This window comes from Magallana gigas, chromosome 2 (assembly GCF_963853765.1).
Source record: "Magallana gigas chromosome 2, xbMagGiga1.1, whole genome shotgun sequence".
Classification (NCBI taxonomy): Eukaryota; Metazoa; Mollusca; class Bivalvia; order Ostreida; family Ostreidae; genus Magallana; species Magallana gigas.
In genome coordinates, this window is record NC_088854.1 from 59,434,476 (window position 1) to 59,455,455 (window position 20,980).

The 20,980-nt window shown below is 37.3% G+C and overlaps 1 protein-coding gene across 1 annotated transcript in view; it reads left to right on the plus strand.

Moving 5' to 3' along the window:
• The window catches only part of LOC105340962 (uncharacterized), a 34,236-nt gene that overhangs the window by 5,884 nt on the left and 7,372 nt on the right, over positions 1 to 20,980 (plus strand). The window contains exons 10-43 of the mRNA XM_020072450.3: positions 362 to 490; positions 627 to 728; positions 1,052 to 1,213; positions 1,520 to 1,611; positions 1,895 to 2,048; positions 2,758 to 2,799; positions 3,456 to 3,629; positions 3,982 to 4,113; positions 4,415 to 4,531; positions 4,691 to 4,738; positions 5,038 to 5,163; positions 5,471 to 5,664; positions 6,534 to 6,675; positions 6,841 to 7,166; positions 7,454 to 7,595; positions 7,897 to 8,075; positions 9,131 to 9,277; positions 9,422 to 9,560; positions 9,783 to 10,073; positions 10,520 to 10,699; positions 11,536 to 11,693; positions 12,170 to 12,283; positions 12,588 to 12,703; positions 12,961 to 13,115; positions 13,329 to 13,525; positions 13,743 to 13,873; positions 13,995 to 14,056; positions 14,265 to 14,432; positions 14,754 to 14,807; positions 14,953 to 15,131; positions 16,163 to 16,230; positions 16,702 to 16,802; positions 17,388 to 17,642; positions 19,032 to 19,180. Of these exons, the coding sequence (XP_019928009.3) occupies positions 362 to 490; positions 627 to 728; positions 1,052 to 1,213; positions 1,520 to 1,611; positions 1,895 to 2,048; positions 2,758 to 2,799; positions 3,456 to 3,629; positions 3,982 to 4,113; positions 4,415 to 4,531; positions 4,691 to 4,738; positions 5,038 to 5,163; positions 5,471 to 5,664; positions 6,534 to 6,675; positions 6,841 to 7,166; positions 7,454 to 7,595; positions 7,897 to 8,075; positions 9,131 to 9,277; positions 9,422 to 9,560; positions 9,783 to 10,073; positions 10,520 to 10,699; positions 11,536 to 11,693; positions 12,170 to 12,283; positions 12,588 to 12,703; positions 12,961 to 13,115; positions 13,329 to 13,525; positions 13,743 to 13,873; positions 13,995 to 14,056; positions 14,265 to 14,432; positions 14,754 to 14,807; positions 14,953 to 15,131; positions 16,163 to 16,230; positions 16,702 to 16,802; positions 17,388 to 17,642; positions 19,032 to 19,180 (4,925 nt within the window). The remainder of the gene's footprint in view (positions 1 to 361; positions 491 to 626; positions 729 to 1,051; positions 1,214 to 1,519; positions 1,612 to 1,894; positions 2,049 to 2,757; positions 2,800 to 3,455; positions 3,630 to 3,981; positions 4,114 to 4,414; positions 4,532 to 4,690; positions 4,739 to 5,037; positions 5,164 to 5,470; positions 5,665 to 6,533; positions 6,676 to 6,840; positions 7,167 to 7,453; positions 7,596 to 7,896; positions 8,076 to 9,130; positions 9,278 to 9,421; positions 9,561 to 9,782; positions 10,074 to 10,519; positions 10,700 to 11,535; positions 11,694 to 12,169; positions 12,284 to 12,587; positions 12,704 to 12,960; positions 13,116 to 13,328; positions 13,526 to 13,742; positions 13,874 to 13,994; positions 14,057 to 14,264; positions 14,433 to 14,753; positions 14,808 to 14,952; positions 15,132 to 16,162; positions 16,231 to 16,701; positions 16,803 to 17,387; positions 17,643 to 19,031; positions 19,181 to 20,980) is intronic.

The window sequence follows — 20,980 nt, forward strand, 5'->3', positions numbered from 1 at the left end:
TGTAATGCCGCTAATTATATTGCTTCTCATTATAATGCTGCTAGTTGTAACACTGCTCATTATAATGCTGCTAGTTGTAACACTGCTCGTTATAATGCAGCATGCTTGCTTTATACTGAAGATATGTGTCAGAGTAGCAAGACAAGTTGTCCTAGCTTTTATGAAGTGTGAAGATGAAAAAGACAGTTAAACAAATGACACAGGTTTGAATACTTTTGACTGTGTATCTTCCTAAACACAAAACAGGGGTACAACATATACCCCTCACAAAAGAGCAAATACAACTGTACTATAAAGAGCATAATACAATATACATCTACTCAGGTATATGTAACAGCTTCTTACGTCTCTTTGGTTGTAGACTCGGACCAAGCAGGTACCCTTAAGTGGATGAGTGGTCAGACATTGTCCTCCAGTAACTACACAAACTGGAGTCCACACTACCCCCAGAAACACCCCAACCAGACAGACTGCGGCAAGGTGGAGGCCGGTAAAACAGCTGTATTATCCCTTTATATAACAAAGTATTGTAAATATTACATATGAGAGAGAGAGAGATTGATTTAGTTTACTTGCATCAAATTTTAGTTCACCTCCTTATATCTCCACTAATTATATTTATTTAGGGCCATCCTCATCATCATGGTCAAATGGATACTGCTTTATTTCTCTGCCATTCATCTGTAAAGCCAAAGTGATTACAAAGGTCACAAGCCCAATCAAACCAGGTGAGACTTAAAAGATAAAGTTTGAAATAATCTTAAAGTTTTAAAATGGGATCAGTTATTTATATGAATGGTTATGAATTTGAGATGAGGATAGATTTGTTGACAGCTCTGATTAATTGACAATATATGTTGAAAAATGGAAACTAGATATTTTATATTTGCAATTATAACATACACTATGTTAAGCTTCTACAGAGTTCTGTGTGTATTAACGGCCAGCAGTCACTGGGACCACTGTACTGGCCTGACTGCTTCCTGTTGTGGTCATATGTAATAGTGGTTTATCTAGTGTAAACTACTACAGAGTTCTCTGTATTAAACAGCAACCAGCCACTGTGACCCTGGATGGACTCTGTACCGGTCGGACTGCTACCTCTTTGGTAACGACTCCGCCCAGTCCTGGACCAACGCCCGCCATGTCTGTTACGGCTACAACGCGGACCTTACCACCATTCGCGATCCCTACGAACAGTCCTTCATCACAGGTTATTATTAGGACTATATTATGGAATAATGCTACACAATCCTATTTGTAGCATCCATATGAATATCAAGTATTCAATTCAAACACTCTCTACAAGAATTTGATAGAAACATTCAACTCATCAAGTATTCAACTTAATCTCTCTTGTGGAAGTGAAATGATAAAATATTTTCTCCTTGTACAAAAATACATTCCATGGATCAAGATTTCAAAAAAATGATAGAAATTTGCATATTTGAGTCAGTTTTCAATGAATTCATGAACAGATGAGAAAATCTTTATAACATGTATTCTGCTTGATATTTAGCTCATATACCAGATATAGGAACATCATGGATTGGACTGAAATATAGCAGTGAATATAAAAAATTCAGATGGGTGGATTCAAGATTTGTAAATGTAAGTTATCTAGCACAATTTCCATATGCTATTCTCTATTATGTGTAGTCCAACATTGATATATGAAACATCAATATCTCTACTAGATACATGTATGTTGAAGAGAGTTGAGATGCCACAACAACTTATTCTTTATGTATTTTCTCAATATCTTAAAATTTTGGCTATCTAAATGATTTTATTTTGTTATTCAGAGTTGGAGATATTGAGGTTTAACTTTATTGGGCTGAGTCACAATAAATCAAAATGAGGCAATGAGTTGACCTCTTATGTGTGTTTGTAGGGAAACTTTCAGAACTTTTTTCCCGGTGAACCGGATGACGTAGATGACGGTGCTTTCTGTATCAAGATACAGGCAGGTCGGCAGGATTTCACCGGGTCCTGGGACGACCAGAACTGTACCAGTCCTCTCAGCTTCATCTGTAGGAAACCCTCAGGTAAGTCAGCTCACCTGGACAGCAGGATTATTGAAGTGCCCTTGATTTATGTTGATCTCACTACATTAGACTACAGTTGCTTGTTTATTCATTGCTAATATATGTAGTCAGTGGTAGAATAAAGCCAAGCTTGGGTCATTGTTCATACATGTAGATATTTATTATACAGAAAAAAGCTGAAATTTTGAAATTACGAGTAACACAGAATAGACACAAACGACAAGACAATTAGACACAGACAAACATAGAAAATAGTATTGCAATATTGTAATTTAGAATGAAGTTTATTTTATTACTTCAAACCTTACTTAGACTAACTATCCAACTGATTTAAGTACTAGTATATTGCTATGCTGTTAGTATCGTGCTTGCCAGTTCAAGGGCTAGGTGGAGAGTGACGGACTGGTATCAGGTTTTGGCGGGGAAGCGTGCATGCAGAATTAGTCATGTGACTCTATTGTCTAGTCGTGTCATTGTCCACATTACAGATTTTAAACTTTCATTCATAAACACTCACTCTACACAATGTCATGTATACCAGTCAAACAGGTACACCAGTGTTGTAATTTAATATACAAATAATATTAATATACATTGTACATGTAACTGGTTTACATACACATAAATGTATCAGACTAGAGGTGCTTGTTTATTCATGGCTAATACATGTGCTGTATAAGACTATTGGAGCTTGTTCATTCTGTTTCAGTTCCTGGTTCACAGTCCACAGTCACACCATCAACCACTCCAGGTAAAGTTCAAATGAAATTCAATATATCCTTGGCAGAATTTTTTAAAAAACATTCGATATGTTATAGGCTTTTAAATAGATGAAATGTACGATATATTCCTAATTTAGCATTTATTTTACATTTCTGTGAAAAATCGCAAAAAGGAGTTGTGAACTATATGAAATTATAATATAAATTTGGCATTCACATTTTCATATTTTTGCGATTTGATACAAAATGTTGGAATTATGGAAGGAAGTACTTGCATTATAAATAAGAATACAGTACCTATTCAACAGAAATTCTTAATGTGGTACCTATATGCTCAATGTTAGAAGTTTTCAATAAAAATCCTGATTAGAAGAGGGTTATGAGTTTAGTCAGACATGTATGGAGTTTAAAATAACCCCATTTAATTAAAAGGTTTAGAAAGAAATCATGTGTTTGATGAGAGCTACTAGAAAAGAATCTCACAAAATGGAAAATTAAAATTTATAGAAGCAAAAATGTTTATTACTCTTGCATTGGTAAGGTCAGATATGGTTTTTGATTGGGCCCCTGAAGAGCCTGATGCCTTAAAGGTTACCCAAGTAAATGAAATAATTGAAAGGCCGGTCTTTGTTGAACAAATAACAAGAAATAAGGTCTAAAATGTCTGTCTGCCTTTGAACCACAGCACCTTGGAATGCTGCCTGTGGCCAGGGCTGGATCTCCAACAAGCTGAGCAACACCTGCTACCAGGTGGTGCTGGGTAAACCCAAGACCTGGAATGAGGCATTGTGGGATTGTAACCGGATTGGTGGGACCCTGCTCAACATTGAGAGCATTAGAGAACAGCATTACATTCAAGGTAACACTTAATTAACACTTAATTAACCTAACTTTATTCAAGGAAACCTCATTTTCATCACTTTATTATACCAATTACTTTGCATAACATCACAATATAATCTCTACACCTAAAATAAACTATAACCTTCTGATCAATGCAGTTTCCCTACGAATGCGATAGACTCATTTTTTAGATAAATTCAGTGTAACTTTATTAAATCCTAGGTAATTTTTTTGATCTCATATTCCAAAGCTACCTCTCTTGCCTGTGACAGCTATATATGAATAAAATGGAAATGTTCATGGTAAATATGAATTTTGTGGAGTTAAACATGCTTATATTTCTAATATTCCTTATTTTGTTTCATCAGGAATTCTAAGCACCGGTCAGTACGCCAGCATTCAGTCCAACTTCTGGATTGGGGGGTCAGACGCCACTCGGGAGGGGGGCTGGGAGTGGATCAACACCACCCAACCCTTCGCCTATCTAAACTGGCACCCAGGTAGGCATATTGTACATGATTGTATATCCATGTGTTGCCTGTATGCCTAAACTTGTCCAATTTCAACTGATCTTATTTCGAATGTGCTTTTTTGGGCAAAATTATTCCTATGCAAATAATTTATTGAACGAATATCTTTAAATTATTCCTATTAATTGTAAATAATCTTATGAGAGCTTTCAATTCTCAATGCCAGAAAAATGCATAATTTTCAAAGAGAAGAAAATGTAGAAATTAAAACTTGATTATTTAAAGCCTTATACCATAAAACATGTACCTATCTTGGTGCTTGTTTGTATAGGTGAGCCCAATGAGGCATTGACGGGTGAGGACTGTATGGAGATGGTGACATCCTGGGGGTACCAGTGGAACGACAAGCGCTGTGACCATGAACAGCAGTACATCTGTAAAAAGCCAGGTATCTGTTTACACCCAGCTTCACAGCCTCCGGACCATGTAGAAATGTTGGACAATCTTGTTGACTGAACTTCAATTTCTCTTTAATTTGAGGAGCTTTTGTTCTAAGACAGGTTTTTAAAAAATTGATTTTGATCCAATTTTTTTTTTTACTTTTCAGCCATATTGCCTTCGACACCAGCAGGGGCTCCTACTCCGCTCTCACCGTGTAAGTCAAACACAGAATAAAACAGTAGGGACAGGGCTTTTTTTGTATTTTGTGCCAATTTTGAAAGCAAATTAACGTAAAACACCAGCAGGGGCTCCTACTCCGCTCTCACCGTGTAAGTCAAACACAGAATAAAACAGTAGGGACAGGGCTTTTTCTGTATTTTGTGCCAATTTTGAAAGCAAATTAACGTAAAAGCAATTTACCATAAAGTCTCATGTAATAAGACATGTATAATATTAATGAAATCACAGTATTTATCTCTCACTGTTGTAATTATGTGTCCTGTATCTGTTTAGCGAGCTGTGATCCACAGCCCCTGTTGTCTGGAGACTACTCCGTTTTAGATGATGTCATCAAAGCTACATCACAACGTGACACTATTCATGGTTCACCAAGCTCTAGGATTTACCCTGGAAGCAAAGGTACCAGATATCTCTACTTTTGTAGAAAGAAATATTGTAGAAAGAAAGTGCATGTTTTGATGTGTGAAGTAAACTTGGTACTTATTAATAAATAAAACTTTAAGCATGATAATTTTTTTAATGTGTTTTCACTGTTGTTTTTTATTTATAAAGAAAAGTAAAAAGCTTTTTGGAAAATTTTCTCAAACTGACCATATTAAAAAAAGAAACTTTGTTTGGAGTTGGAGTTTGTCATACATGTGTATGTGAAAGAAAATTGAATGGTTATTATGTACATTCTGTTTCAAAATTTCTCTCTTACATCAAGGTGGCTGGTGTGCCCAGCACAACAATAAGGGGGAGTTTATCCAGGTGTCTTTCTACAACATGGCCATAATGAAGGGGGTGGTCACCATGGGACGGTCGGACGCCCTAGAGTGGGTCACTCATTACAAGATCCGGTACCAGTACGACTACTACTCGGAGTGGAACTGGTATGAGGAACCTCCGGGCCAGGTCAAGGTGAGACTGGTTACAGCAAGTTCTGGAACTCCAGATACATGCAAGTTGCTCTTTGTCTGGAACTCCAGATACATGCAAGGTGCTCTGTGTCTGGAACTCCAAATACATGTCATATTTTCTCATTATGGTTTTTACATGAACAGCTTTTATAATTTTCTAGCTGAGATTGTAAATACAGAGTACCATATACATTGTTGTAATTGTGTAGTCAGTTCTGGTAAGTGTTGTATTTAGATTACTTTAATGCTATTGTCAACAATGCCAAAACCTGATTGAATCACAACCTGACTATTTGTGTTCCTTTTTGTTCTGATAATTATACATGTACCCCCGCTCCGAAGGAGAGGGGGTATACTGTTCTACCCTTGTGTGTCTGTCTGTCCGTAACAAAAATTTCTGTCGCATTTATCTCAGCAACTATTTATCGCAGATGCTTGAAATTTTTACACAGTGTTTGTTAAGGCATGCCATATCGTGGGATATATTTTTGTACCAATCGGACGTCATCTTCCTGTTAAATAACGACTTTGCTTATTTTTTAGCCAAAATTTTCAAACAAATTTCCGTCAAAGATTTCTCAGCAACTATTTTTCGCAGATGCTTGAAATTTTAACACACTATTTGTTTTAGCATGCCATATTGTGGGATGAATTTGTGTTTGAACATCTGACCAAAAAAAGGGACATTTGATTGCAATGACAGATTCATATTTGTACTAGACTACTGGGTAAAATAATCTGCAACTCATTGAAATATTGTTTGTTACTTTCAGCTTCTCTTGACCTAATATTGTAGGGGAGAGGAAGAAAGGGACTTTGTTTTTAAAAAATTGTTGGGCAATCAGTAATTTGGTCCTGTTTTTTGTTTAGATCTTCACAGGTAACACAGACAATGTTAACCAAGTCAACAACACAATACAGTTCCCTTTTGAGGCCAAGTCTGTTCGACTTTACCCCGAGACATGGAACGGGGGCATCTCTCTACGCTGGGAGATACTGGGATGTATCGAAGGTCAGTATTTAATTGATGGAATTCTTCTCCGTATCGAAACAACTGTCACAGCTTCAGGTTGTAGGGACACTGAAACAGAAAATAAGATAAGACTTATGAGGACCAAATACGGACCCTTGAGAGGGCATATTTGTAAAGAGTAATGACAAGGTTTATGTTATACAGACTTCTGTATGGATGAGTACGCTGTGAGTGGACCACTGATCGTGGACGACAACAAGATCACTGTGTCCTCCATCAGGGATCCCAGTCACGGTGGCCCAGCGGCCCGCCTCCAGAGCCTGAACCCCCTGAGGACACCCCTGGGATGGAAGACAGCTGTGGACGACACTAATCAGTGGATCCAGGTGGACCTGGGTAAATCCATGATCATCCGCGGAGTGACCACCATGGGGAGTGTGTCTAGGCAGGAGTGGGTCACATCCTACAACATCCTGTATAGGCTGAACACGCAGGAGGACTTCTATCAGGAGCCTTATGGAAATGTCAAGGTCAAGAAGACACTTTTATATGTTGAAATTCCCTGCACATTTGAATACTTATAAAATATTTTTAAAAAATGAAACAATTAATTTTTACATGTATTGTCAATTTTTTTAAAATTTTGAAAACCACTCTCGGTACACTTTTTTAAAATCTCAGAAAAAATTATTGAAAAGATGAAATAATATTGTCTGTTATTTATCTTATCCAATGAAATTCACTCCCTCCTGAATTTTTAATTCTTAGAAAATATGGTTTAAAGATTAAATTTATTATACTGTCATTTATTTCACAGACCATTCCTGGAAACGTTAACAATAATGAGACGGCGACCTACTTCTTTAAAACACAGTTTCAGGCACGATACGTGAAGCTCAAACCTGTGACCTTCAGTGGGGGGATCTCCCTCAGATTGGACGTTCTGGTCTGTCAGCACGGTAGGAAATCTCCAACACATTTATCTTGTAATTGTGTACACTATGAGCCAATGTTCAGTTTATTATAGCATCAATTAACGTTGACAGATAATAAGTCTAAGTATAAAAGAATCAAAATATATATGATGCACAGAAGCTTGGCATTGCATGAACACATTTACATATGATTCTTGACTTATATTCAGATCTAGATAATTCATACATAAGCTGATTTATACATTTTTTTTCCGGAAAATGAGTATAGAGTGCCAAATATAATAGTGTAAAAAAGATTCTGTGATATTTCTATTGATAACTGTAGGATGTAATGCTAAAGCCCTTATTACGGGTCGTAAGAACCTCCCTGATGATCTGATCGCCGCCTCCTCCTCAGTGGACACTGAACACAGTCCCGCCCGGAGCCGCCTCAATCAGCCCGCCCAGGGACCGTATGCCGGGGCCTGGGTCCCTCTCTATCAGGACCTGCACCAGTACATAGAGGTCTCACCTTGTCTCATTGGCATGCTTTTATTACATGGAAAAAATCAATACCACATCAGATACACTAGTATATAGAAAATACACTATAGTCCCATTCACATTAACTCAATGCATGAAAAAAATTAAAAACAAAGGACTAAATATGATATGAGCCTAAAATGGCCCCCTAAAATGAACATCATCATTTTATTGTAATTCTTTGTACAGATGTTCTAATATTATGTTCATATTGATTCAAGTGCCCACAATTTAGAAATACGATATCATAAAGACAACCTTTTCCTGCCATTTTTGCATTTTTAGCATAAAACAGCTTGTTTTCAAGCAGTTTTTCTTTCAGAAAACATAGAGCGCATGCTTGAACAAACAAAATATTTTAATCTGAGATGTAACTAGCCAAGCCTGATAACTGACAAAAAAAATTTATCCGTGTTCAAGCATGCGCTTTATATTTCCCATTCATTATGAGATAAGAAAAATGTCAATTTTGACCGATTTTGATTAAATTATAGAAATAACATCTTTTCTGACGTCATATGCTGCAAGTGAGTTCAAATAAATAGTGCCTGTTTGGGAGGGTAACAGTTGAAATTGACATCCCAAGAAAACCATTGTCAACTGACGCGAAGCGGAGGTTGACAATGGTTTTCGAGAGGAGTCAATTTCAACTGTTATCCTCCCAAACAGGCACTATTTATTTTGTTATACTGAATATCTTAATTTTTAAGAAATTTTACTGCTTTTATATAGGAATAACGTGAATTCTACAGCGAACCGTAAGCGCATAATTTTCGCGCATGTAACAATTTGTAATGTTACCTGTTGCTAAGTGCGTTGCTAATGCTGAGGGTAATAGAACGGATTATGAACTGCGTCTTAACCAATCAGATTTCAGTATTTAACATGAAAGTGTAACAAAACATTTTATTGTTCCCAAAACACTTTAAAAGATGGCGAATAATGAGGGCCGAATTCAACTCATATCATATATAGTTCTTTAGATAGATATGTACAAAGTGGGTTTTAATTAGAGCTGATTAATGCATCCATTTCAGGCAGATTTTGGTGTTGAAATACAAATAGTTGCCATAGCAACCCAAGGTCGACAGGGAGGGTCAGAGTGGGTCAGCCAGTACACACTGTCGTACTCGGTGGACGGACGGCAGTGGTTCCCCTATGATGCCTTCACCAGGGTGCCCATTGTAAGTGCATTAAGCTGGTTACAGAAAATAACTATATATATTACATACAATATTTATACTTATGTAAGTTGTTTTGTAATCTGGATATAGGGGAAAGAATGATTTGTATGTGTAATTTTAGTCTTTTGTTTGTTTCTGATATAGAAATTTGAAGGGAACTTTGACAGTGACAGAATCAGGAAGCATTACTTAAGTATTCCTGTAGTAGCCAGGAAAATCAGGCTCTGGCCCACTAATTTCCACACCAGAATCGCTCTACGATGGGAGATCTATGGCTGTCCAGGTACTGACCACAAATTATGTAAAGAATATGATAGTTACTGGTAATTATAAATTATGAAGTTGTCACAAATATTTTTTATGATTGAAATCAGATATGAAATCCTTTTTTTTTGGCTAGCGTTTCTTCAACCTAGCCTGACTATGGTATATAACAGAGGTGAATTCCTCACAGAAAGATTTCAAAAATGGTTTATTTAACCTAATCTTAATTAACCTCATACAGGGGCTGACTCAGGTGTCCGGGTGGGCTGTTACTCTGACAATCCACAGGACAGGGACTTGACCTATGAACCTTTCACCGACCCCTCAGTAGGGATGTGGCCCCCAATGTGTGTTCACCATTGTTTTAACAAGGGATATTACTATGCCGGGCTCCAGTCCCAATTTAAGTGTTTCTGTGGAAACTCGTACGGGAGATACGGTCCTGCCAGAGACTGTAACCTGAGTTGTTTCCCTTTGACCAGGTACCAGTGTGGAGGAAAGCAGTCCAACATGATCTATACAACAGGACTCAGTAAGTTTGTCTACATATACAAAAGGACTAAGTCTGTGTGTGTTTATATACAACAGGATTTAGTATAATGTTCTTAAAGACACTATATTATGTTGTAAGTGCTTTCAACTCTTTATAATGTTGAAGGCACCGCTAACTCTGTCTGTATTATGTTGTAGGCGCCGCTAACTCTGTCTGTATTATGTTGTAGGCGCCGCTAACTCTGTCTGTATTATGTTGTAGGCGCCGCTAACTCTGTCTGTATTATGTTGAAGGCGCTGCTAACTCTGTCTGTATTATGTTGTAGGCGCCGCTAAGTCTGTCTGTATTATGTTGTAGGCGCCACTAACTCTGTCTGTATTATGTTGTAGGCGCCGCTAACTCTGTCTGTATTATGTTGTAGGCGCCGCTAACTCTGTCTGTATTATGTTGTAGGCGCCGCTAACTCTGTCTGTATCATGTTGTAGGCGCCGCTAACTCTGTCTGTCTGCCGGGCTGGAAGGACTACAACAACCATTGTTACCTGATGATCCTGAACAGGTACAGCTGGAGCATGGCCCGCTCCAAGTGCCAGACCATGGGGGCCGACCTGGTGACCGTCAACAGCCAGGCTGAGCAGGACATGATCACCAGCATCATCAGCAGCAGTGAGTGCACTCACCCAGTAACCACTCATTATAATAAATTACAGCATCATCACAGCAGTGAGGGCACTCACCCAATAACAACTCATTATAATAAATTACAGCATCATCACAGCAATGAGTGCACTCACCCAATAACTACTCATTATAATAAATTACAGCATCATCACAGCAATGAGTGCACTCACCCAATAACTACTCAATATAATAAATTACAACATCATCACAGCAATGAGTGCACTCACCCAATAACAACTCATTATAATAAATTACTGCATCATCACAGCAGTGAGTGCACTCAACCAATAACAACTCATTATAATAAATTACAGCATCATCACAGCAATGAGTGCACTCACCCAATAACAACTCATTATAATAAATTACTGCATCATCACAGCATTGAGTCTACTCAAGTAGTTCATATTGTATGATGATTACAGTAATCACTGTAGCAGCAGTAGTGAGTGTACTCGCTCAAATACAACTCTATGTTATTTGAGTAATCACTGAGACATCAGCAGTAGTGAGTGTACTCGCTCAAATACAACTCTGTTATTTTGAGTCATCACTGAGACATCAGATCACTGAGACATCAGCAGTAGTAAGTACCGGTACTTGAGTAGTTAATACAATATGACAATGAGAGTTCCAGTAATCACTAACATTGTCAGCAGATTTTCTTGATGTTGAATGTCTTTTTTGACAATAAATTTTAGACCAAGGTTTTACTTTAAAGTAATTACATAAACATCTTTATTATCTGAGGAAAGATTTTTAAGATTCAGTAGGTTGTTATGTTTATGATACATGTACACAGTTACAAACCATTTTTTTAGACTCAGGTTCTGACGCTTGGATTGGCCTGAATGACCAGCATGAGTCGAACCTTTTTGAGTGGGTGAGGGGAGACAGAGTCCGATTCACCAACTGGAACATCAACCAACCGCGGCAACCAGGGAACACCAACCAGAAATGTGTCATGCTCAATGCCACAGTATGTACATAGTAATTACGGAACATGTCATTATCCAACTAATGTGCCATAACCTGACTGACAAATCCAGCATCTTAAATGTCTTAGATGACATTCCAATCAAGGATTACAATCTAACATAATACTCAAACAACTTGCCTGAACTGCAGTTCTGACATGTTTTCAGTACCTTGATTGAACATGGTGATCCAAACATTATTTTAAGCTGACAATCTGACATACTTATCAAACAAATATCACTACTTTATATCTATTTCATTCTAGGTTTATATCTTGTTAGATCATAGTATTCAAAAGTTGTTCAATATCCCACAGACTGCAAACTGCCCTCAAGAGGGCTCTCTGTCTCCCAGAATACAGTGCAATTCCAGAGCAAAAATATCTTATCTTTAAACAAGTTTTAATTACATTCACTTGCCTGTTTGTTGCATACAAAAGGCTCTTCTTTCTGGGATTAAATGAGGGTTGCTTTACAGGACGGAGGGTGGCAGACTGACAACTGTGACTCCACATACCAGTTCCTGTGTGAGGCGGACAAGAGACCGTCGGAGAAACCCACCACTACCCCACAGGTCCCAGGCTGTCAACCGGTGAGTCTAAAGACCGTAGAGTCAATTAAATTTATAGGGACCAATTTTATCAATTTTTTTTTTTAAATTGTCATAAGGATTTGATTCTGTATGTCATGAATACAAGGTGCCTATAATTAATTGTTGGGGATGTTAATTTGTGGGTGAGGGGAACATCAAAAAATGTCTACTGATTCCACAGAATATGTTCCAGTTCCTAGGACTAATATTGTAGGACATATTACTGTTTTGTATTATAATACATGTATTGTTGTGTGATATCTTTACACCTGTACACGACCCTATCTGTCCGTGTGCTCTATAGGGGTGGAAGGCGTACCGCTGGTCCTGCTACCTGATGATTGACATGCCACGAACGTTCAGGGACGCCCAGAGAGTGTGTCGGGACAGCAGGGCCACCCTGGTTCAAATCAATGACCGGTGAGTGTCCATTCCATCTCTTACAACATGCCCTGGTGAAAATCAACTCTTAAATATCAAACCCAGAGCACAGATGTTTGGTTTACATCTACCACAACCCATGGGGAAAATTATGTAGTATTAAATACACTGCTAATAAATGGTCACTGAATATAACAAGATATGATACAGTGGGAATGCAGCTTAGATTCTCTCTTGTTTTACATTCATGTGACATGGGTATGAATATCAATACATGTACTTATTGATATGGACAGGTATGAGCAGGCGTACCTGTCCAGCACTCTGGGACAGAAGACAGGTATGTACTGGACGGATGTGACCGACCTCAGGTCCCCGGGCACCTACCGTTTCTTTGACAACGGCTACCCGTACCTGAGCTACACTAACTGGGGGGATCAGAGACCGGCAGGTACGTATAGAGAATTTGTAATATCACTGAAATCCACGGTCATTATTGGTACATGTATATATGTTTCAGTCTTTATAGCAATATTCTTAGACCTCTCTGTTAGATTGTTTTGTATTCAGTAACCTTTATGATGTGTGTACATGTGAACAGTATATGTCTGCCGATGATGATGGTCACAGACAAGGGTCAGAGTATCTAAGTGCTGTTCTGTAGGGGGTGTGTCTCGCTGCGTGGCCTTGAACTCAGGGGCTGGAGCCGGCCTGTGGTATGACATCATGTGTAACGTGACCTCTGGGGCGATCTGTGAGAAGCTGAGGCTGGGGTACACTAGTCCCGCCACACCCCCTCCAACGACGCCTGGCCTGCCCTGCCCTGCAGGGTGGATCGAAATCAACAACTTCTGCTATCAGGTACCAGATGTACTAATGGCGGTAAAATCAATGAAACTATTTCGCGGATCCGTTTATTACAAAAAGATTTCCTTTTCTCCCTTCCTTATTTTCATATGGACAGCTCATTTTTTAGTTAAATCAGTACATTTGAATGTGAGTAAGTGAATATAATTGTTATAATACAAGTATATTTTGATGATTATTGGACTTATAATGATGTGTTTGCTGTTTGTAGATCAACAACATGCCACAGAATAGGAGGGCTTACTACAAAGATGCTCAACAGGACTGTCAGAACCAAGGGGCTAACCTGGCCAGCCTCCACAGCCTAACTGATGCTGACGCCCTCTGGCGGGGAAATCTTGTGTACGTGATCATTCACAGAAACTTTTTATTAGCAAGAATTTTTAAGTATTTTCTTAAATTCAGTATATCTTTTGATTGTGTTGTCATGTTGTAAATACCGTAATTGTATTTGTTTTTTCAGAGGAGCAAAAACAAATTACTGGATTGGATTAGATGATAATCATGTTGATGGAAACCAGAAAGGTGAACTAGAATTTGTCTGATTGTGCAACATCAGTATTTTATAGCATTCAATCAATCAACAGATCAATCAATTGATCAATCAATCAATTATTCAGAAGTTATATACATGTCTTACATTTATTATAGTTTTATGATCTGATGTTACCTGTGTTATATATATAAATTATGTTTATCAACAATCAATCAAAGCAAATGATCTTCCTGACAGTGTACAGATGGACAGATGGCTCCGCTGTGGATTATGTGAACTGGGGCGACAACGAACCCAACAACTTCCACGGCTCCGAGGACTGTGTGGAGTTAGTCGTGGGGAACGGGAAGTGGAACGACGTCAACTGTTACTCCAAACGGAACTGGATCTGTAAAATAGCTAAAGGTAATTCAGTGTTATTCCAAACGGAACTGGGTCTGTAAAATAGCCAAAGGTAACCCAGTAACATTTATATAAACATTACTGGATTTGTGAGCTTGCAAATGATTTAGAAAAAACAAAATGTCTTTTACAAGGATATTGATATTAAAAACCTATGTATAAAATCAATGAATGTTTAAGATACATCCAAAAAAGCAAAATCTTAAAGAGCAAAGGGACTTGTTTTTGTTCACTTACCAACAGTTTGGTATTTTGATTATTGTATGACTTATTATCATGTAGCAGTATGATTGAGTTCTATATGTGTTAATTATTTTGTTGTAGGCTCAAGGTCCTACCAGATAAGAACTACCCCTTTTGCTCCTTCCCCAGGACCTCGTAAGTGTTCAAGCTAACAGCCATTTACTCTTGTCAAGGCTAATTTAGTTGTCATTATGTAATTAACCTGTTACAAGTCTAACTCTGTGATGTACCTTAATGTATTAATTTTCTGTAATCTCCATATAAGTGTCTTTGATTTTAGCTGGAAGTTGTGGCTCAGATGTTGGGTGGTTGTTCTACAAGAACCATTGCTATCTGGTCGTGGATGGGGCAGGGAACCAGGCAAAGACGTGGCGGGAGGCTCGTCGTTTCTGCCAGAGCAAAGGAGGGGACCTGGTCTCTATCGGCAGTGTACTGGAGCAGTTTTTTGTTCAGCATCAGGTCAGTGAGAGAGGGGCCTGTCTACAATTACTACAGGATATATTTATCTTAAGAGTTCAGATGAATAAGAGAGGGCAACCTACTACTAAATGTCATGTGTATCTTAACAGTTTGAAGGGTTAAAATCTGTGAATAAAGTTTTTTTTAAGGAGACCGATTTGGGTATTTTTGCGGAAAAACTACAATAGCATAACTCTTTATTTTTTAACCATATGTAATTTAAACCAACTCTAGTTTATTTGCGAAGGTTCATGAAAATCGACCGTCTGGTTCTTTTTAGGGACCATCTCAAAATAGAGGTACATTTACTATAGGAATATATAGGAAACTGTCATTTTCCGCACATCAAAGCAGTTTTAAAAAAATACTACAATAGCTTTTTTTCTCAAATTGTTATATATGATTAGTAATATCATTTCCTACCTTATATGTAAAAAACACAAAATTCTACCGTCTGGTTTTTAGTGGGGGCCATCTCAAAATATTAAAATGCACCAAATTTTGCTATATATTTGGATCATCACGAATGATGATTGGTATTATGGATTCATTCCAAAAATGAGGAAAATGTCCTCGAGGATAGCATCATTCTGTATATAAAATTTCAACAGCGTACAATTTTTACTTTTTCTTTTATGTTATTTCTTATAATGTACTCTTACAAAGCTTCATTTTATCATAACGTCATAAAAGCGCAATGGCAATGCTAAAGAAGTATAAATCAACTGTTTTATTTTAGAATGTGCAAAAACATGCGCAATGCAAACTAAAGTCAGCCTCTTTAAGTAATAAAATTTAAAATAAAAAAAATAAAAAAAACAACTTCCTCTAAACTTACAATAAATAAACTTCATACACAGCAACCAAAAATGTCCGGGTTATTCGTGTTATCTGATTAAGTTCAAGTTCAGTCTGAAATTTATGATTATGGTTAATCTATCTATGAGATTTTCTTGTGATTAAAAAAAATGAGATATAGTATACTGCTCTAAACAAAATATGTAAATTAAGAAAAATGGTGTATGTTTCAGATCCTGAACACCTCGGCTGCAGACCTGTGGACTGGATTGAGTGAGGTGGACTTTGGTATAGGATACAGGTAAGTTAATGCATTCACCTCCACATAATGGATATATTTACTCCCAGCAGAGACTCGTGACCAAGTGATGGATATATATTTGAAGTGTTCCATTGCAGTGTCAAAACTTTAACATTAAGTAGATTGGAAACTTTTGAAAAATTATTACAATGTAGTTGTTAATTGTGCTGCTTTAATGTATAGTAACATGAATACTAGGTGCTATTGAATAGCAAGCCTCTAGAGAAAGCCCACGCATTTAAAGATTTTGAACTTGGATATGCAAGCACAAGCGACAGAATATCACTTACCGGTAGTTGGACAAATTACTCAACCCAACAAAAAAAGAACAACATGGGTTCAATAAACTTGTTAAGTGTGAAACATCAAATGAATTTAATGGTAAACCAAATGTTAATTCACTGCGGGTTTGAGAATGAACCTGTTAGTTCTGTATGGTGTGTAGCTCATTGTTCCGACACTCTGTTTTAGGTGGTCTGATGGTAGCACGGTGTCGTTCGTAAACTGGAGTCCTGGAGAACCCAACGACTTCTTCGGAGCCGAGGACTGTGTGGAAATCAGAGTGGCTGATGGTGAGATTGTCTGAATTAGAGAAAGACAGAGGCGTGTTCAACAGAGTGAGTGCTTGCGAGCGCTTACTAAAATTCCCTATACCTGTAACACAAATTTTGGCGAGCGCTCATGAGCGCTCGCTCTGTTGACCTTGCCTCTGGATTATGGATATTAAGACGGAAGCTGTGTGTAGATAAAGACATATGTTATTTGACTGTAAAATTAGATTTTGTTGATCATCACATTTACCTCTTTGAATTTGTTACTATATATGCAAGCGTATAGTGTTGATTGCAGAATTGTATGGTAGGTGTTGATAAGCCAGATACTGTGAACCAACTTTTCCTCATGACAACTTCATTTCACAATAGACTTGTAATTAAATGGCTTGTAGAGACAAATTTTCATTATATCAATTGCCAAATGTTTAAAATCTGTAATAAATTCAGACGTGTTCAGACATGACCATGGTTCATGGTAAGAACTATTTGCCATAGCAAAGTTCTAAAAAACCTAAATTTTCTTGTGTGTGAATAATATTAAAAGTTGATGTACAATACTTGTTGCATTCAGTTTTTGGTAAATGATCATCTTTGTGTCTCCAGGTAAATGGAATGATGAGCACTGCTCCAGTCGGCGAGGGTTTGTCTGTGAGAAGAGGCAGGGTGCAGCCCCCACAAACCCTGTCCCCCCCAAAGTGACAGGGAACTGCCCCGGGGGATACTCGGCGGACAGATTCAGCAATAAGTGCTACCGGGTGTTCACCACCCCCATGTCATGGTCCAATGCCTCCAAGTTCTGTATGGGGCAGGGCAGGGAGAAGTACTATCTGGCCAGCATCAACAGTGAACTGGACAACGGTAACTATAAAATCTGTCAACCATTATTCCCTTTGCACCAAATAAATCTGTCAACTGCCAGTAACTGTGCACCGTATATCCAACTTTGTTCTAGGGAAATCTGATGTACGAGGGTTGTTCGGAAATTATTGAGACAACACGGATATTTCCATTTCTAAGTGACGAATTATGGTGAAAATTGGCATGAACATTAGGAAACCTTAACAAATAACTAAAGAAAGTAATATTTAAAAAATGTTGAATATTTTGTTTACAACGGTAGATAAACAAATCGGTGGTCGGGGTACCCGCCGCAAGCATAAACTCGGAGAATAAGAAAACTAAAACATCGTCTATCTAAGTGTCTGCAAACTTACAGCTTATACTAAAAGACATCAGATTATATATGGTCATTTTGCTATTTATTGTGACTAACTTTTGATCAAGTTTCACGAGTGTTTGAGTTGAAATACGGATATGGTACAGATATATTTACCAAGCAATAGGAATTTGAAAACGACAGTATATAGACATTTGACGTCAAGGCGGCGCAGCGAATATACATCAAAATGATGGAAATTTCGGAAAAAAGACCTTTTAATGCCACCCAATTGCTTTAACAAAAACTATACGATGGCAAGGGATAAAGAACTTCAGTTTATCGTCTTATTTCACTAATTGTTTAGCTAGAATTCAGACAAAGTGACTAAATATCAAGTACTTTTTACACATCAACTGATGTAAACAGTTCTAAAATATGTACACAGAATCACTGCAGGAGACATTTCACAGAAATTTGACTTTTAGTTAGAAATGACCCGATTTTTTCCACAAAAATCAAGAATGGAGGGAATATGCGAATTTTGACATCTTAAAATGTAAACAAAAGATGAGAAATGAAGAATTAATTCTAATTTCTGTTTGTTTGTTAGGTTTTAAAATATAGGATCAATAAAAGCGTCAAAAATGACGTTGCGGTAAGTTTGCGGTTGCGCCGGGTCACTGGGCGATGGCAATTTGGTCAGCTTACCAGGAATGATCTAATCATGCTATGGACAATTAGTTTTTTACATTGATAAATTCTATCCTGGTGTACATTTTGGTGAAATTTCAAGGATTTATCTTTTCCCCCAAGGAAATTAGACTAAATGTCTCAATAATTTCCGAACAACCCTCGTAAATGTTGAGATATAGACTAGAGGAGTGTTTAAAAAGTATGCAAGAGATTAATTATTGTAGAATTCTTAATACAGGACTTAGTAGTTTTACTGATATAATCCAATTATCTAGCTTATATCGCTGACTTTGTCACTACTTGCTTCAATATGCAAGTCATTTGAAAAGTATGTTTAGATTGTCAAAGAATAAATCATTTTACATTGTAAATGCAATGCTTCCATTTCTTTCCAGCATTTGTGACTACCTTGCTTAGGGACATGAACTTCAGTCCTTGGATAGGGCTAGTGAAACAGAGCGATGGAACGTTTCGCTGGGTGGACAATAACGATGTCACGTACACCAACTGGTACCAGGGGGAGCCCAACGGGATCCGAGGAGTGGTAAGTGTCTTACAGTTAGTGTACATTTATTGTCCTGTTTTGAAAAATATTGCAGGTAGATGAAAAAACTGGACATTGTAGAAAGGTTTATGAGTACAACATAAGTTACTTGTAAAACATAGGTTTACATTTATAACATAGGTTTACATATACAACATATATTTACATGTAAAGGTTTACATGTACAACAAAGGTTTACACGTACAACATAGGTTTCCACATATAAAATAGGTTTATAGATACAACAAGGGTTTACATGTACAATGTAGATTTACATGATCAACATAGATTTACATGTACGACAAAGGTTTACATGTACAACATGGTTTACATTACACATTCAACATAGGTTTATAGATACAACAAAGGTTTACACGAATAACATAGGTTTACATGTTAAACATAGGTTTACATTTACAACATAGGTTTATATCTACAATATAGGTTTATATGTACAACAAGTTTACTTGTAAAACATAGGTTCACACAACTGTGGTTTCATTAATATTCAAGGGCATCAATTTTCGTGGAAGAAGTAAAAATCACAGTTTCAAGGATAGGTTAATTCGTGGCAAATGACCCTATCAATATAAAATGTTAATAGAAATTGCACTTCGATGAACATTTAATTTCGTGGATCAACTAAACAACGAAATCCACGAAAATTGGTATTCAATGAATATTGATGAAACCACAGTAACTATTTTATTGTAGATAGATTTACAACAAGCTTACAACATATACAGATAGCATTTCCGTATACAAAATGTTGACATCACAGACATTGACTTTTTAGCTCACCTGAGCTTTTCTGATCACAATTTGTCCGTTGTCTGTCGTTGTCGTTGTAAACTTTTCACATTTTCATCTTCTTCTCAAGAACCACTGGGCAGATTTCAACCAAATTTGGCACAAAGCACCACTAGGTAAAGGGGATTCAAGTTTGTTCAAATGAAGGGCCATGCCCTCTTTAAAGGGGAGATAATTGAGAATTATTGAAAATTTGTTGGTATTTTTCAAAAATCTTCTCAAAAACTATTTGGCCTGAAAAGCTGAAACTTGTGTGGAGGCATCTTCATGTAGTGTAGATTCAAGTTTGTTCAAATCATGTTCCCCAGGAGTAGGGATGGGCCACAAGAGGGGGATCAAGTTTTACATAGGAATATATAGAGAAAATCTTGAAAAATCTTCTTCTCAAAAACTATTAGGCCAGGAAAGCTCAAATTAAAATGGAAGCATCCAAGTTTGTTCAAATCATAGTCCCTGGGGGTAGGATGGGGTCACAATGGGGGATCAAGTTTTTCATAGGAATATATAGAGAAAATCTTTTTAAATCTTCTACTTAAAAACTATTAGGCCAGGAAAGCTCAAATTTGAGTGAAAGCATCCTCATATAGTGTAGATTCAAATTTGTTCAAATCATGGTCCCCCGGGGTAGGGTGGGGCCACAATTTGGGAATAAATTTTTATACAGGAATATATAGAGAAAATCTTTTAAAAAAATTTCTTTTAAAAACTATTTGGCCAAGAAAGCTCAAATTGGCGTGTAACCATCCTCAGATAATGAAGATTCAAGTTTGTTCAAATCATGGTCCCTGGGGGTAGGGCGGGGCCGCAATGGGGGATAAATTTTGATATATAGAGAAAATCTTTAAAAATCTTCTTCTCAAAACTATTAGGCCAGGAAAGCCCAAATTTGAGTGGAAGCATCCCCAGATCGTATAGATTCAAGTTTGTTTAAATAATAGTCCAGGGGTAGGGTGAGGCCACAATGCAGGATGAATTTTTACATAGGAATAT